This window comes from Motacilla alba, chromosome 20, assembly GCF_015832195.1.
Source record: "Motacilla alba alba isolate MOTALB_02 chromosome 20, Motacilla_alba_V1.0_pri, whole genome shotgun sequence".
NCBI lineage: Eukaryota > Metazoa > Chordata > Aves > Passeriformes > Motacillidae > Motacilla > Motacilla alba.
In genome coordinates this window covers 10,624,135-10,642,391 of record NC_052035.1, presented here as the reverse complement: position 1 = coordinate 10,642,391, position 18,257 = coordinate 10,624,135, and the positions used below count along the sequence as shown (strand labels likewise).

At 49.8% G+C, this 18,257-nt stretch overlaps 1 protein-coding gene across 2 annotated transcripts in view; it reads right to left on the bottom strand.

Moving 5' to 3' along the window:
- Positions 1–12,625, bottom strand: part of LAMA5 (laminin subunit alpha 5) — an 85,942-nt gene extending 73,317 nt beyond the window's left edge. For both annotated transcript variants that reach the window (XM_038158531.1, XM_038158533.1), the window contains exons 1-2: positions 12,249–12,625; positions 6,467–6,619 (exon numbers count right to left, since the gene is read on the bottom strand). In XM_038158531.1, the coding sequence (XP_038014459.1) occupies positions 6,467–6,619; positions 12,249–12,533 (438 nt within the window). In that variant the 5' untranslated portion in view covers positions 12,534–12,625. The remainder of the gene's footprint in view (positions 1–6,466; positions 6,620–12,248) is intronic.
- Positions 12,626–18,257: the final 5,632 nt, after the last annotated feature.

Genomic DNA, 18,257 nt, shown 5'->3' with positions numbered 1-18,257 from the left:
AGAAACTAGAATGGAAATCTTGCATGCATTTCTCAGAACCAGCAATTATCCTTTCATCAGTCATTACCTGGAGCTGTTCTGGGGGGGGGAAGAGGCTGAGGCTTATTTTAACACCTGGTTCAGGTCTAGGCAGAGCAAGCACAGCCTCTGGGAAGATTAAGCTGTTGAAGCACAAGGGTCATTTGTATGAGATGCAAAGAACAGGGAGAAAAAACCTCCTCGAGGCTACAAAAGGTGCCACAAGGCTGAGTGACCTGCCCCGAGCCTCCTGCTGCCCTGCTCCTCCCTGTGCTCACAGCCTGGCAGACGTGAGGCAAGGCAGGTCTTTTGGGATTCAGATGTTACAAGTGAAATCCAACTCACTGCAGCCCTGGAAGAATGATTTTAAGCAGTACCGGTTCATGACTCGAATAAACATAACATACAATTAAAATTCATGTGTCACCAGTGATTTACCCACACCAGCACTCTGCACATCTTTTCCTTTAACAGCAACCAACAGCAGCAGCAGCAAAGAGGAAAGAAGTTCCAGCCTTGGCTGCTCTGGAGCTTGGCATCCAATTTGGCAAGGCTGTTTGAAAAGGAGAGGATGGGTCCGCTCTCACTGCCAGAGGAGACAGATCCCCACTTGATCAACAGCCAGCCACTCCCTTCCCGCTCACCTGAGCAGCTCCCACACAGCCCTTGGAGCCAGGAATCTGGTGGGAGCTGGCAGATGGCCCTTCTCAACCTTTCTGTGCTAAGTGAAAGCAAAAATCAACACCAAAAAAGAAAAAAAGTTCAATAGTTGCTGGTCCAGGTCAGGGGAACCGCAGCTTTGAAGAAACCAGAAGAGACTTCACAGCTAAGCTAATTTAAACAATAAAGCGTGAAATAAATTGGGAGAGAAGACCCATCCACTTGGGCTTGGTGCCAGCTCCCAGTGCTGCACGCTCTCCCAGTCACACCTTTTCTGCCTTCCCCAGAAGAGGCACTGCAAATGTAACCCTGCTTCCATTCCCCATCCGTGGGCAAGGACAGCAGCACTGAACGGGCTCTGCAGTTACACGTGAGCCACAGACCAGCTCAGACCAGGGAGCTACAGTTCTGAAACCTATAAACAAAGATCCTGATCTACTTCTGAAGGATTTTTATGGCAACTGGAGAGGACTCTACACAGAAGAGACCACAGGCTCAGCTGTTGTAAGCAAAAAAGATTTCTGCTCAGCCTACTTAATGTGCTTTACTTTTAATGCTGCTTTTGCTCCAACAGCCAGAGAACAATTTGGAGAAAGAGTGTCTTTGTTAGAGATTTTACGCCCCAGCCCTTTATTTAAGGTGCAAAAGCTCACAATAAATGTCACTAAGCTCTCCTACCCCTTTCCCACAGTAGTGCCCCAGCACAGTGAGGACTAAGTAGGAGTAATTACCAAATAGCTACTTCTCAGCAGTAAGAGAAGTTAAGAAAAGTCAAAACCATGTACAAAAAAAAAAAAAAAAAAAGAAAAAATATCTGAAATCTTCACCCATTCTTGCAATGCTCCATGAAAAACACCAGGCAGGTAAGGCAGCCTGTGGCCCCAAGAGAAATGGACACTGTGCATTTTCCAGGCATGTGTGCTGGAGAAAACGTTGCAGGAGACATGCCCAGTGAGGGGAAGGAAAAGAAGAGACCTCACTTTCCCCCTGTGTACAGCAAGGATGAACAAGAGTGCCCTCGAGGGAAATGCGAGCAGCAGCTTCATCACCTGGAGGCTGTAAGGGCTCCCACAGCAATGGAAATGAAGTTGCAAAAGGAACAAGGTGAAAAAAGGGAGAAATTTATATGGTTTTCAGCTGGAAATGCTTGGATGACCATCATCCCTATCCCACATCAAGCCTAGGAAAAGCAGCCTCTAGGACATCATCTTTATTCATGAAGAACCCTGAGTGTTCTCTTGGGATTTCATTAGTTAACTCCCTCAAGAGGGATTTTTCAATCAATTAAGCCAGGGAATAAACAGCAGCTCATCTTCACATTGAAAGCTTTTGCTGGGAACAGGGAGGTGAGCTTCAAGCCCATCAGTTTACAGGGATTGCCTTCCAGCTGCCTTTCACGGAGGGCTCCTGAAGACATCCACCAGCAGCTCCCACCACTATTTCAACTAACTGAAAATAAATGGGAGGTGACAAACTGAGGTGAAAGAAAATTTCAGTGGTTTTACACACAAGGTACTACACTCTGCATCAGTGGTGTTGCTTTAGCATTAGGCCAGACCTAACTCAGTCCAAACGTGCCAAAAGTGAGTAAGAATTTAATACCCATTAACAAGAACACAGCTCACACAACAAGGATTGAGCTGTTCATGCAAGTCAGGCATTCAGCTACAGCTGCTCATTTGTAGGCACCCTGCACATCAAACCAAGGTGCAAAGCTGGTCCTGAGGGGCCACGTTTGCCGTGCAAAAAGGAAAGGAAGCAGGTTTATGTCCTGAAAATCCACCACAGGAAAAACACCCAGCTCCTTTAGAGCCAAGTCTCACACTGAAAGACCAGCAGCCTGCTGCCAAGGGCTGAAGCACCTCGTGTGTTTTGTGTATCAACACCTTTACTCAGGAGCTGGGAGAGCCTGGCAAGCACAGGTTAATCATTTCAGAGGCCAGGAAATGCAGCAGCTTTGGCAGATCCCATTGCAATTACCAGAAAACTCAAGAGGTGCTTCTGAAAGCACCTCATAAGTTACCCATGAGTATACTCCCCTGCTGAGACACATCCCAGTGACTACAAAACCCACCCTGGCACTGGCCCTGGAGTGTGGCTCACAACTCCTTTCATTTCCTTTCCACCTCTGTGAATTACCAATGGATGCAACTTCTTTTCCCCCTTCTAAGCCCAAAGGGAGCTTCATTCAAGGAGTTCTGGAGGTCTCCAAAGGAGGAGGCTTCTCCTCTCTCCTCAGCAGAAGTGAATGGATGGATGTCAGCGTTTCTGTCAGGCACTGCCCAAATAAATACCTCTGGGGTATCAGCCAAAACTCTCTGCAAAGCTTCAGTCTGACATCCTGCTGCTCTCTGGTGTCACCAGGGCCAGCAGACGAGGCAGGGGGAGATGGGGGCTGCTGCCCAGCCACCCTCCCACTGCAGGAATCAACCTCAAGCAAGCGCTGGCACGAAGCTCCTGCTCTTGCATGACTGCAAGCATTCCTCCCCCAGAGTTTATCATAAAGCACCAACTATCCATAAACATCTCAAGGAAGGGCTGGCCTGGGTTCACCTTCATGCAAGGAAGATGTCAGGCTCTGGCAGGGAGCCAGCCATTCATGTTTCCTTAAACCTTGTCAGCTCTGACTCAAACGACCTTTTTATGGGGGGGGAAAAGAAAAAAAGAATCTTCCATCACACCCCTTCCTCCCCCTCCACCCACTGCAGCACTTAATCACAGCAGGATCACAGGGGACAATTCCCATGGTGGCTGTGAGTCACGGTGTCCTGTCCCCCTGCAGCAGAGGCACGTTCCCATTTCCAGCTGGCCTGGAGGCTCCAGGCAGGAGAGGAAAGAGCCTGGAGCTGAGCAGCAGCACGGCAGGTTTAGGAGCTCCACCACAATGTGGACCTTTGCCCTCCAAGCTAGGTAGGACAGCCACTTTCTGGGATTTTGGCAAGTCCAGATTGTCCAGTGACATCAGTGTCCTCTCAGCACACAGCACCCTCAGTTCTACTCTCCAAAACCTGAGCTGTGCTTCATACAGTGCCATGATGTATTTTACACCAAATTCACACAGTGGCCCAGCCACTCATCCTAAATGTACTAAGCACAAGGTCATGATTAAAAGCAAGAAAAAAATTCCCTCTCCACACTCCTCAGCATCTCCTAAAATCCATCTAACTTTCCTCCCTGGAGCTGTTTGTCATATTTCTGGCACTCAGACCTGGGTCTGACATGGAAACCTCCAAGTGACTTTTCCTCCTCTTGCAGCCAATTCTGAAAAGGATAATCACTCCTCCCCAAGGAGGCAGGAACAGACAAGGTACCAGCAGGAGCAATTCCCATCCAGCCCCCCAGCAGATAACTGGACACAGCCCCTTCCCAAGCCATGCTGGGAGCCCTGATCCACCTTGCTGATGAAGCCATTGAGATGAGGCTGCTGCTGGCACTATGATGCGAGGAGAGTGTTTAATATCCTGACACCAGCTGGGTGGCCAGCCCAAGCCACTCTGGAGCTTATTTGCTGGCTGTGAATATTCCTCCTTCTCTCCTTCCCACAGAATTTTAACACCCCTGTGAGGAGAGCAAGCTCCCAGCCAGCAAAAAGCAAAGAGCAACAGGCTGCTTAATTAACTGACCCTCTCCCAATTGCCACAGCCTCGCCAAAGGCTGGAGAAACCCAATTCCAGCTGGTAATTAAGCACTTATGGCTGGAGAGGGATGGAGCCAGCAGGGAAGCACAGCAGCAAAGGAAGGGGCTGACACCACAGCCCCCTGTGCCAGCCCTGTGTGCCCCCAGTGCCATCAGCACTCCAGGCACTCACGAGCCCCCAGAGGGACAAAATATTTTAGTGGCTGTGAGTCCCTTAAATTAAACCTTAATTGGTCCAAGAGCTCTCTAGATTGATACACGGAGCAGGGAGAGGCTTTGTTTGCCAGCCAAAAAAAGCCCTGCTGTCAGACATGCCTAGGAGGGTGTTGCTACCTGGGCAGTTCTCACTGGTATCCAAGGAATTTGGGAAGCCTGGCTGCCAGGTACACAGGCCTGATCCTGCACCTGCCCTGCTGGCCACACTGGGTCCCAAGAATTTCTCTCTTCTATCCTTTCAAGCAGCGTTAACTTCAAAAGGGGGAAATTGGCAATTCTCTAACATTTAATCTGATTCTATTGCCCGACCTACCAAAACAAAGGAGTTAAAAACAAAGAACTGACTCTCACCAGCAGCATAAACAGGTGATTATAGCAATTACACACAATAAGGCCCTGTATGAAGGGGAAGCCACTAAAACCAGCTGAAGCTTTATTTAGGCTTGTGCTGCTCTTGGGACCAGCTGGGTCTATCATGTATTGCAAAGGTGACAGGGAAGCAGAGGGTCTGTGAGCACAGAGAAAATCCACACCAGGTGAAGCATGTGCCACCAGCACCACAATGCAAATTCTGATTCCAGTCCTGCAGAAATGATGGTGCAATCCCACCTGCCTGGGTACCGAGGGCAAACAGACTCAGGAGAGAGAACATCAACGTAGTTTAACAGCACTGAAGTCCTCCCAAATTATTCCAGGCTCTGGCTCCCAGCACAGCAGCTCTGAAGGCTGCAAGTCCCCAGGTGAGGCAAGCTCAGCAGCTTGCAGGCACACGGTGCAGCTGGGTTAGCTCTGGCCTAAAGCCAGAAAGCTGCCAGGGAGAGTGACAAGGACGAGGAAAAGCTCCATTGCAGGCTGGCCCCTGGTCACAGGGGGAGTGAGTGCAAAGCCATCCCCCCAGCAGCACACCCCTGCCAGCTGGGTGGCTTCTAAGAGACACAGCAGACGCCACCTCCTCTGGGGAGGGCTCAGCTCCAGGAGGCTCTGCCCACACAGCTCTGGTGCCCTGGGCAGGAGCAGATATTCCACTGCTGCTACAGCACAGCTTGAGACAGCTGGCACTCACGGAGAGAATAAATTTATGAAGGGTGTTTGGCAGACTCCAAATGAGTGCTACAGCAAGGCAGGGAGCAGAGAAGAGCCAGTCCTGGGGACTAAAGTGTGTGTTTGAGGCATCTAAATGAAGGGTACACCATCAATACAGACTGGCCATCTCTGGATGTAAAATTTGGAGTCAGGCACCTTCAAATTGCACTGATAAATGAGCCTTTACTCTAGCAGAGAGTGAAAGATCCAACTGAGAAACCACTGTAAAGTTTTGGTATCTGAAAAATCTCAAAATCCCTGCAAAACAAAGCAAACTCCCAAAGGGGCTGTGACTCAGCCCCAAAAGGCTGCTGAGCACTCACAACAAACAGGTCACCTGGGGGAGAGGTGAGCTCCAAAACTGCCCCATCCCACAGACTTCTCTGACTTGCCACCACTAGAGAGCAAACATCCATTGTCATCCTTTGTCTTTTATAGGAACACCTTTAGCAGGGACTTGCTGTTTTTAATAAAAGTTGTAAACACACCAGTTCAAAGTTTTAGAGCCTCAAATTTCTCAGGGCTGTATTTTCCCATTTTTGGGTGAAGCTTTGCTAAGCATCCCCTTTGAGAGGCAGGTACCCTCCAAGAGGAATGATACCTACAAAAGGCGAGGAGCTTCCACAAGTAACCCAACTTTTAGGGAAGATCTAAATAGTAACAACAAAGAGCACAATGTAGTTAGTATTACAAACAGGCAAGAAGTTTTCCCTTCCCTATTTTAACCAAAGCCTCCTGCCCTGCCATTAAACGAGTAGATTTTGTTCCACACTTCCAGCGAGGTCCACTAAAGGATTTTAGAAGCAGAAAAGCAGTCCCTCACCAGCATGGTGAAGAAAGGGTTTGTGTTACCTGTCCAAGGTCCAGGGTGACGTTGACCTGGTTGAACTCCAGCCCCCGGGACAGAGGGGGGCTCTGCCACCAGCGCTCCGTGCCATCGATGGCATTTGTGATGGGGTGAGCCTTGTTGCTGTTTGCAGAGGAGCAGATGTCGCAGTACTGGCCCTGGCAGAAAGTACAAAAACAACATTTAACTCTGGCCAGAAAAACTGGTACAGAGCAGTCAGGTATCAAGCAATTCAGAAAATACAGAGTTTCGTTCAATTCAGAAAATACAGCCTGCTAATGCAAACCAAGACACAGAAAGCTTTGTTTGCACCAGTTTAAAGTGTGGGTGCAAAAAGGTGCATGAAAAGGCTCAAACCCCCACAACCACCCGGTGTAGAATCTGGGCTGCTCAGAGCAGCATCCCCTCTGAATTTCAGATAGGCAGACCACTGACAAAGGATCCCAGGCTCAAAGGGCTGGTTACCAGAGCAGGGGTGTCTGAGGGAGGAGCTGCACTGCAATGGGGAGCAGAGGCCCAAACTCCACGGTCAGCAGCTCCAGTGCTGAGGCTGCCACTCACACCCAGCCCTGCCCAGCACCATTCAGTCATTTCTATGGGCTCAGACTGGCAGCTCCTCTGCCCAGCTCCCTGCAATGTGTTTCTTGTCCACCTATTCATTTCACAACATCGCTCTTTCAGCTGCATTTTCGAGCTCGGTCTCGCAGCCAAGTTCCTTTTGCTGATGATGCTGCAATGCAAGGCCAGAAAGGGACAGCCCCAGCTGTCAGCTGGCCAGGGACTGCCACCACTTCTCTGCCTTGCTTTTGTGGCCCGAGTGGCTTTGTCAGCTCCATGGACACGCTGCCAGAGAAAACAACCCCACAACTTTAACAGCTCCTCCTGAGCAGGAACAGACAAAGACCTGAGCTGCTAGGGGCAATTCTTTCTCTCTCATTAATGGAGAAATGAATCTGACTCACGCTCAAAGAAACCTGCAAAGCCCCCTGAAAACTGGCAAATCACTGTGTGGAGTCACTGTTGTGTCACTTGAATTGCTGCTACAAACAGCCTGGAAGGGAGCTGCGTTAGAGGCAGTTTTCCTTTTAAAGGCACAGTTATCCCCAGGCAGGAATGCTGCCCTTGCCTGTCCCAGCTGCAGCCAGCGTTAATATTGCACCAGGTACAAGATCTCAAGACAGGCTATCCCCTTCCTGCCCCTGCCAGGGCTGAGGCAAGACAGGGCCACTGCAGAGCATGTGATTTTCCAGATCCTCCAAAGTCTGCAGGAATCTCAGTGCAAATGAAACAGATATCACAGCATTATTTGCCACTGCCACGTGCTTTGTCAGCTGCAGACAATTACACAATACAAGTTATCCTGAACAAGAGCACTTTTAAATTAATTCCTCCAGAGATGTGAAAATAGAGATGCGCAAGCACAAGGGCAAAGAAAAGGGGAGCTGAAACCATCCAGGTAACCTAGATGCAGGGAGCACTCAGTGTACAGAGAGGTCACAAGGCTGGTTTGGACATGCTTTGAGCCAGGAGGGAGAGCAGACCAGATAAAACTGACCCAACTCTTCAAGCTCACACCTTTAATGGGAACCGGTGCAACAGGTTGTGTGGAAATTTCTGCTGCACAACACACAACACTGAGGTGGGGGGGAAGTGAGGCAAGGTTACAAAACAGAGATAAATAACAAAAAAAAAAAAAAAAGGGCTTTCATACTTTAAATTCTTGCCACAGATGTAAAAACCATTTTGAACCCAGACTTCACACTGATGGGAGACAGTAAACTCAAGCTGAGTAAGAGGGGAGTAAAAATTAGGATCAGCTGCTCCACATTTATAATGCTGCTGTTGTCCCTCCCTGGGCAGCCTGCTGGGCTGGGAACACCTCAACAGCTGAACCAGGTTTGCTGCTCAAAGTGTGATTAGCCTCTCTGATGCACCAGTTGCTCATTAGTTGTTTCATTAGAGCCAGACCTAAACCTGACCAGAATCATTTCCAGCTATTTGTATTTTAGAGCAGCTCAAGCTCCTGCACATTGTGTCAGGTTCTCTACAGGGAAGCTCTGACATCAGCAAGAGGATTTCAATTAAAAAGCAATTGTGAGCTGCAGGCTTGGCAGAGACTGCAGCTTGCCAGAGCAGTAGAGGCATGGCCACTACAAAGGTTTGGTCAAAGGAAGGACTTCAGCAATGCAAGGAGTTGCAGGGCAGCTCAGAGAACATAAAACTGCCACTATCAGAGCAAACTGCAGACAGGGAGAGATAAGGAGGAGGTTTGAATGAGGGGCAGCTTCCAGAGACCTGCAAGGCCTGATCCTGCTCAGGGCACTGGGAACTTTGAAGTTTCCCCTGAGCATAAAGACCAACTGGGCACCCTGCTGGCACCTCTCTCAGGGGACACAGGTGGCTTTGTCCCAGTTCATCTGGCCCTGCCATGACCCCAACACCAGCTCCCCTCACCTGATTTATCAGAAAGCCACAGGAAGCGTGGGGCTGCTGGGGATGAGGCAAAAAGGGCAGGAAATGCAGTGTAAAAAGTACTGTTAGAGACAAAGCAGCTTGCAAGCTGCTCCCAGGGCTGTCCCTGCAGATCAGCTGCTCACACAGTTAGGCAGGTGCTGTCTCACCAGTGTCCTTCCTGTGGGCAACAACTTGTTCCAAACCTGTGTTTTCAGCCACAGTTAAGCCACTGAAGTCCAGCACTAGCATAGGTGCAATCACAGAAGAGACACATACACAGAGGTACAGCACCAATTGTCCCCTGGAGCACCTGGGCTGAGCCAGATTCCTTCTGCCACACACCAGAGACAGGACACGGGATGAAGAGGCACCAGCACAAATGGTCACCAACATCACAGTGTATCAAAAGAGAATGCCACTTAATTCTGAGATACTCAGGGATGAAACAGCTTCAGATTTCATCTGTTATCAACATCTGAAGAGTGAGAGGGCCAGAGCTCTGGTCAGTGCCCACAGTGCTTGGGCAAGGACAGCTCAGGGCTGCAATTCAGGGCTGTGAACACAGGGCTGGGGTGAGGACAGGCACAAGCAGCACTGCCTTGAAATCAGTCAAATTTATTGTACATTCTTAAATCCTGAGGTCTGTAATTGCTTTAATTAATGCCAGTAACCTGCCTCACTGCTACCCTCCTATCTGAAATAATCATCTACAGCCCTGCCCCACCCTGAGGAGCAGTGCACCATCCCTGCTGGCTCAGGAATAGCCCCCAGGTGGGATGGGGAACAAGAGCACACAGCTGTGCCTTTGCAGACTTGTCTGTCTTGGAAGACAGCACCTCCAGTAAAGCTTAAACAAAAAAAAAAGAAACCTATGATCTCGCTTCTGCCTTATCCTCAAGACATTATCATTAATGCAGGGCTGATCCACACTGAGGAGTGAATTTGACAAGGGAAGCAAACCTCCAAGGCAAGTCCCTTTCAGCACACCTCACTGTTGCTGTGCCTCACATCCTTCCAGACTGAAAAGCCCCCCCACAGTTGGAAATGCAGCCTTCTGCCAAAAAGCCCTGAATAAAGCAAAGGAAACTCCTTGAAAAGGTTTACAGCCTTCCCACAAGCTGTGCCAAAAACACTGCAAGTGTCTTGAAGGCAGTTTACTTCAGAAAACTTAATGATTATTGACATTTTAAGACCATCATGTTTAAAAGTCAGTGAACTCCCTTTTCTGAAGCCTTCTATAATGTCAAATTAAACCAGCAGAAAATAGAGAACTGACTCAACTAATTTATTAGACAACTATATTAATGTTTGTCCCAGGTCTTTAACCAAGCAAATGTTCCTTCACCACCACAGCATGTGGATGGCTCTTGCAGGGTCCCAAGGGGCATTTTTCCAGTATTCCTGATGAAAACTCCTTATGCCACAGCACATCACACATGAGCAGTAATGAGCAGGTGAATGGAGGAGGGCAGGAGGGACTCAGGGCTGGTGGGACACGCGGGCAGTGAGGACATGCATGTGGAGTTCATTATTGTTGTTTCAGTCTGCTCAAATTGAACACTTCCCTCCCACCTCCCTCCTTGCTTTAGTCACCGGGTGGTGCCAAGACCCCTAAAGGGGATGAATTGGGAACTCTGACCTCTGCTCTGATGCCTCCTGTTTCCTCCCCTCCCTTTTAGGTGCTGCCTGTGGTCATGGAAAGGAGCCACTACAAAAGGAATTTTCTAAAGCTTTCAGACCGAGTGAAGCCTGCTGGCCTGGGAAGTGGTGCTCAGATCAAAGCCCCCCCTGTGCCAGAGCTGCCCAGGGGACAGGAGGGGGCTCACTGCAGAATTCCACAGCTCAGGAGCTGTGTTTGGCACTGGGGGGATGCTGGAGCTGCCCCCAGAGCTGGTACAGCCTGGGGGGGGTTTATTTCAGTCAGCAGCATCCTTAGTGCTGCGTGTCACGCTGAGCTAGCAGGGTGGCCAGAGCACAGATGGACACACGTGGAGTGATAAATGCACAGCCACATTTGCCAGCTTTTCCAAGCAGCCTTATCCTCCCCGTTTTGCTTGGCACATCGTTCACATATTTGTCTGCAAGTGCACAGAGCAGCAGTTACTTCTTCACCTTTCCTTACTCCTTTGCCTCACTGGAGGCACAACTACCACATGGAGATCCCTGTAAGCCTCCTGCTACTGGGACTTCAGGCAAAGCTTCTTCTATTTTACAGCACAGTGAAGCAAGACATCGCTTTAAAAGGTGGCAAAGCTCGCAGGAGAACACGTCAGGTTTTTGCCATCCAGTGACATCTTCAACCATTTATACCACACAGACAGCAAAATTCCGTGTCACAACCGCACAATAGCTGGAAAATTCCTAGTGCAGCACTAAGTCAGGAGAATGCGGCCAGAATGAGAAAAATGCTTCAGAGACGATCTTGCAACAAAGCCACCCCCACCAGAAGGCCGAGAAATGGACAGTTTTCCTTTGCTCGTCCTTGTTATTAGTACAACAGGGACAAGACCGTTGCTCCGCTGCAACAGGTGAGCGGCACCACGGCTCCCACAAGCAGCACGCAGAAAACACCGAGCAGCAGCCGGTGGCTCCAGGCTGCGAGAGCATTTCAAATCAGAGCTGCTCTTCCCGGCCTGGGCTGCCCTCAGGGGGGACACTGGGTCTGGAGTTCCTGCAACTAAACCTGGTGTTTTACAAGCCCGTTTACAACTGTTCTTTCCTCCCTTCAAGGGAGCCAGAGCTGTTTCACTGCACTGCAGCTTCTACCGTCTACATTCCTGGCTGCAAGCTCCCTCTGGGCAGCTTAAAATGGGACCCCTGAGATAAATCACCTGACATTCGCTTGTAAAATCCACTCTCGTAACTTTCCCCTCTGCTCATCCCCACCGAACACACGGGGAACGGCGGAGTTAAAACACACCAATGTAAATATCATCAGCTCAAGACGCATCAAAGTAATCACGATCACATTCACCGTAGCGATTCCCCGGCCACCAAAGGGAATTCAGGTGCTGCTTCGCCCGGGATTTTATAAACACAAAGAACGCGCAACTTGAAAAAGAATTCCCCGAGAGCCCAGCGAGCCGGGAGAGATCCCGAGCACGTGCGAGCCCCCAGCCCCGCTGCTCCGGGGGATGCTCTGGGACCGACCACCCCTCCGCGAGCCCCCGCACCGACCCACCCGCGGCTGCCGGAGCCGCTCCGCCCGCGGGCTGCGGGGGAACCCCCGCGGGGAGCGGGGCCCTGCCCGCCCGGCCCCGCTGCCCTCGGCGGCGGCTCCGCGGCCGCACAAAGGGGGGCTCGCAGCCGAGCGCGCCCCCGGCCCGGCCGTACCTGGATGGTCTGGTTGGGGTCCCCCCCGGCCACCGGGCCGCCCACCAGCTTGCAGTAGAGATCCTCCACGGCGCGCCGGCTGCCGGCGCCCGCCGCCTCCTCGCCGCAGGTGGCGGTGGCGGAGATGCGGGTGCCCTCGGCCAGGTTGAAGTAGGGCGGGTGGAGGCTGTGCCCGTTCACATCGCTGGGGAACGAGGCGGGCGGCCGGGCGAGTGCGGCGGGCAGCAGCAGCAGGGACAGCAGCGGCAGGAGCCGCGCACCGCCCCGCTCCGCCGCCTTCGCCATCTTCGCTCGGCGGGGCCGGGCAGCGCTGCGGCACCGGCTCCGCTCGGCTCTGCCCCTCTCCGCCGCCGCCGCGCTACTTCAGCCCCGGCGGCGGGGAGGGGCCGCGGCGGCCCCGCCGCCCCCGTTAACCCTTCGGAGCCCCGGGAACCCCCGGCCCCGCCGCCCCCGTTAACCCTTCGGCGCCCCGGGATCCCCCCGGCCCCGCCGCCCCCGTTAACCCTTCGGCGCCCCGGGAACCCCCGGCCCCGCCGCCCCCGTTAACCCTTCGGCGCCCCGGGAACCCCCGGCCCCCGCCCAGCGCGGTGGAGGGATGCCGCCCCCTCGCACGGGAGCGGGACGGGATCCCCCGGGAACAATGTGCCCATTGTGTCTGCGGGGCTGCGCTGGTGTGCCGCTACGGTAAACTCCATTAACCGATAGATCGGGTTATCGGCAGGAAAAACTCGATTACTAATTAAGAAATCAGGGGAAGGCTTGGCCAAGCCCAGCTGGCGCTCCTCGAGGTACGCTGTGGGTTCTCATTTAATTTGGGCAGTGAAAATTTTACTTCCACTTTCCCCGGAAAGGATGGCTTTGGGTAAAATGACTTTACCTTCTCAGCTAAGGGGAAGGAAGCAGCCCAGCGATAACCCAACTTTCTCCCATCCTCTGGTTATCCATGGACAACACCTCCGTGCTGTGACACATGCACTGTCAGCTCTTTATATGCTGCTGGGGGGAAGACATTTTACAGATAAAAACCTGAACATAAATACGGAGCAACACATAAATGAACTCATCAGACCACTGCTTTGATTTTCTGGCAAATATAGACTCTTTTAAAATCCAAGAATTAAATAATACACATGAAATGTTGTGCCTGATCTAGACAAGACTGCATCTTTAAACTAGAAGATACCAAAAGACTGGACAGTTGGATTGCTTCAGTATTTGAACCCCACAGGAAGCAAAACAAGCTCTAAAGCCTGCCCAGGTCTTCACAGGCTGCTGCTGGGCATTTGCTCTTTGCAGCACATCATCCTCTTTGTTTCTTATTTTCTGTGGACAGCCTAGGAGGTGCCAGTCCTCTTGAAAAAGCTACTGTCTTAAGTATGAAAATCTTTAAAAAGAAAAAAAAAGAAAGAAAGAAAAAAACAAAACCAAACCCCAAAAAACCCCATTGTGATGCGTGTGGCTCAAATATATAGCTCCACAAACTGAATTTACGCATGGCGTGTACCAGCCAGGCTCTGCAATCACACCGACTTCAGCACTTTCGGGGGCTTTTGAAAGATCCCCCTTGCTGTATGTGGAGCACTGTAAATGGATATAAGTGTATCCATGGATTTATTGTCAAGGTTCTGCAGGCAGCGGGGCACTCGCAGCCCTCCTGCCAGGTGCTGCTCGGGAATGCTGCTGGGTCCGAGCATCGGGAGATGGAGGATTTGCTGGTTTTGCCATTCCTTTACTGCCCCACGCCACCGGGAGCATCCAGTGCCAGCTGTTTCCCGGGCATCACATTGTCATGACATCAGGATTTGCGAGCGCGGGGCGGTGAGAGGTGCCTGGTTCCACATGGTGAGGAAGCACTGAAGCACGGCCGCCAAACCCATTCAGTCAGAAAGATTTCCTAAAGCGCTTTCAGACATCTTTTAACCCCTTCCTGCTCGCCCGTCTCTTTGGAGACCTTTCCCCTGGTTGCCCCACTTAATGCAAGATCTTATCTCTAAGCGGATGAATGTATCCTTTAAAAGCTAAATAGAACCTTTAAAAACAAATTCTTATCAAGAGAACAGACAGTCTTTGCCCTTTAAACCGTGCTTGAAAATGAGTAGGTTCCGCTGGGAACAGCCACCTTTGAAAATACTTCTGCTCTGCAGTAATCGTTAACTAACATGTTTATGTGGGGGAGACCAATACTCCACAGGACAGGAATTAAAACTTCCTGCAACTTTATCAAATACCATATTTAATTAGCTACTTACACCCCATGGCACCTGCAAATACGTAAAAAGAGTTAACAAGGAAAGCAGGGCACAGATTAGGAAAATAACTTTCTCCCACCCCCACAAGAGTTTCAGGGCAAAACACTTGGGCCAGTCTAATATCTGTAATCCCTCTAGTGGTAATATAATTAATCTCCCTTCCAAAATGCAATTAAGGAAAGTGAAATCACAGTTAGCACGTGGGTTTTGTGGCACAGACTCAAGAGCACCACGCAGAAAAAATGACCCTTCTGCAGGCTGAACTGGCCTCCAGTTGACTGCAGAGTCAAAGACAGTTTGAAATCACACTTAGGCTACCTGTAACTGAGGGGTCTGAAGTTTTCCAAGAAGCAATGGAAATAGTTTAAAGACAGGGCATTCTGGGTGTCTTTTCCCAGCACGGGAAGAAAAAGACAGAGGGTTTCTAACACTGCTAAACATTCAATTTAGAGGTTAACCAAAAAGTTGAGGTTAACAACTTTACATAAACGCCTTCCCTGCTGCCATCTCTTTTCAGCCACATTCAGGGAAAAAAGCCATATTTACTAGTTTGAACTGGACACGAGTCCCATCTGGCCTAACATCTCACCTGAGAGTCACCAGAGCAAACATTTCCAGTGAAAACCCCCATGGGTGGCTGAGGAATACTCCGCTCCCAGAAAAGATGTGGCCTGATTTATAACAGCTAGAACTTAGCGTCAGTAGTGAAGCCTTTCTTCCATTTAAGAGGTTTTTCTAAGCATAAATTTCAACATCCCTGGACATTTGCCATTCCTTTACTGCTCTGATCCCTCTTTGAATTTTACTGGTTTCTTGAGCCTCGCGCTGGTGCTTCTTGGCTCGGCTTCACAAAGCTGGTCACAGTGACATGCTCTCAAATAAGAGGTGTTGAAGCAGAAGAGACTTTTCATTTTAAATCCAAACCACGACCAGTGAATGCAGAGAGAACTGGAAAAAAAAAAAAGAATCCAGCCTGTAGCATTCCTGCTCCAATCTTCTGTGAGCCTGCATGTAGTAACACGACCTCAGCCATGCTGTTATCCATCTGCACCCGCTAAAGGCATCCGAGTTCCACTGAGGGTTTTACTTCTGCCTCCCTAAAAACTGCAGGACCATGAGGAGCTTGCCCAAAGCTGCCACCAGAAACCACAAGCTCTTTCTTCAAGCAAGCTGTAGAGTGGCAGAAGGCGTTTGGGGGCGCGGAGGGACAGGAAGAGGTTAAAAGAAATCTGAGAACAAATTCAGTGTATGGGCTCCAAACAACTTATCTCCATGAGGTAACTCAGTTCCTAAATTTGAACAAAGATTCTGCAAGTTACAAGTGAGAGTTTTCCTGTCTATACAGAGCCTTTTAACCTACAGCAGGAGCACAGGGAAGCATCCCACAGCCAGAAGTGAGTAATTCAGCACTGACACAGACACATTCTGCTTCCTGTGAATAAATTCTCTGTTTTCATCTTGTCCATTACACTGAGAAGTGTAAAGAGTTCTCCTCACTCCAGGAAAAGCAACATATGGCCAATGGAGAAACTCCCATTTCCTTGCAGTATTTCCTACCAAGGCACCACCGCAGCCAGAGCCATCACTGAGAGCAGGGCCTGAGCCAAGAGAAATAAGTGAGCACATGGTTCTTGAATGGTGTGGGGTCAGGAACACGTTATCTTAGGGAAGATTTAATCACTTCCCTGCTACCCTGCAGCAGGCTGTGTGAAGGAAGGTGTTTCCTGAGCTGTGCTCTGTGCTGACCCCAGAACTCCACACCAAGCTCACCATTTATAAGGATGTTGTGCCTTGACTCAAGTGCATCAGGAGCAGCTAACAGGAGCTAAGAACTAATTCTGCATGAGCTGGAGTTGGACTGACACAAGCCAGAAGTGCAATCAATATCCTTCAAGCACATCTCCAGCTTTGTAATTTTACAGTCTCCACAGGCTCTACCTGAGAAAGTTGTAAAACAAACCCACGAAAGGCACCAGCAGGTCCCATGCGAGGTTTGCAGGGGTTTGCTGAGTTCACAGAGGCTCAGAAAGGAGCTCCCCTCCTGTTCACACAGACCCCCACACATGCACATACAGACAGTTCTGCAAACAGCCCCCAAACAGAGACCTAAAGTACATTTCCCCTGTTTGTTCTTCAAACTGACAGCTCAATTACAGCTTTTTAAACCCTTCTGCATCGGGGGAGCAAGGGCACAGCTTGAATTCAGTGGGAAAGGACTGGAGGGTTTTGTTGAAGGCATGAGGAATTTGACCAGGATCTGCCTTGGTTTCTCAGACTGGTTCTTATGAACATATAAAGCCAAAAGCCAGAGGGATGACCAAACTCATCACACTACCATCTGCTATAGTCTGCTTTTGTGAAAGAACTCCTGGTGCTGGTTTTGCCATATTGACAGAAATAGTTAAGACTGGACAAACCAGACCAGAGTGATAAGGTGATTCAATAGGAAGCAACTCAAGGAAAGACATAATTCTTTATATCTTTTTGGGAATTGAATTACACCATGTGAAAATGCTACCCCCTAAAACTGCCAAGTACCAAGGAGCGTTGGCAAGAACCAGATTTGGACGCATCTGGAATGAACAATTTTTCCTCTCTCGGTAGAATTACTTTAATGTGTTTTATCTTTGTTTCCTTTATAGTGTTCCTCCTTTAACATTTATTCAAAATTGAAAAAGACTGTTTTGAGAGAGAGCTGGTCAATTTGCCATGCCCAAGCAGCACCTTTTAGTTAAAACCAAAAGCAGCAGACATCTGTGTTTTGTCTGCTGTGGACATTTTCACGAAGAGATCAAGAAGATTCATAATGTAGCAGGACATGTTACTCTACACCAGAGAATTCAATTCCCTTTAAGGTCAGCCTGTACCTTCCTGGTAATCAAATGGTTCCAAAACCCTCCCAAAGCCAGAACAGGTGTTTCATTCATACTGTCTGTCTACCTGGCAAGCACCCAAATACTTTCTTTTAAAGCCTTAACTCTGTATTATTCTGGGGCACATGGAAAACACACGTAAGTGCTGTCTCCTAGGCACGCTTGGGGCTGGGTCATCACTAGCTACGTGTTTTTCTTTGCACAGCTCAAACAGGAACACAGCTGCTTTTATGTTAATAACTAAATCATGCTTTAAATGCGCCACACAGCCCTGCCTTCAGCCAGAAGGGCCCTGCAGATTTAACGAGCTGACATGTCAACAGAGATCAGTTCACCCACCAGAAAAGTGCAGCTACTCCTGGGGTGAGCTTTGGGAGTTGTTCAGCACCACAGGAGGACCAGGAGCACTGTGTCAAGTTGAATCCACGGAGGAAGCAGAGGGATGAGTGAATGTGCTCGGGGTGAAAACCAGAGCGATGCAGGGGTTACACACTCCCTCCAGTGTGACAGAGCACTGGGGCCAGACTGGAGACACACAGACAGAACATGCTTTTGCTCCTTGTCTGAAAGGTGGGACACATCCAGCACTGCAAATGGGAAACTGACTCAAGCCTGACTCAGAGAATAGGACTTCTCCTGCTATGTCATTGTAACTTCTTTGAATGCCTGGAAGTTCATCCTCCCACAGATTACTTCACCCAGGGTTGATTCTGTGCCCTGTGGCTTTGTGGACATAAATACTCTTCAGGCATGGGGTCATGACATACCCTTGTTGGCTTCCACCAACATCACATCCAGTTTTTCAAAACCTAGGTGGAAATTACTGGTAGCAGATAAAAACCCAGTAGCGCTTCTAATCTCTGTCATACAGGATAGTTGTACTGCCC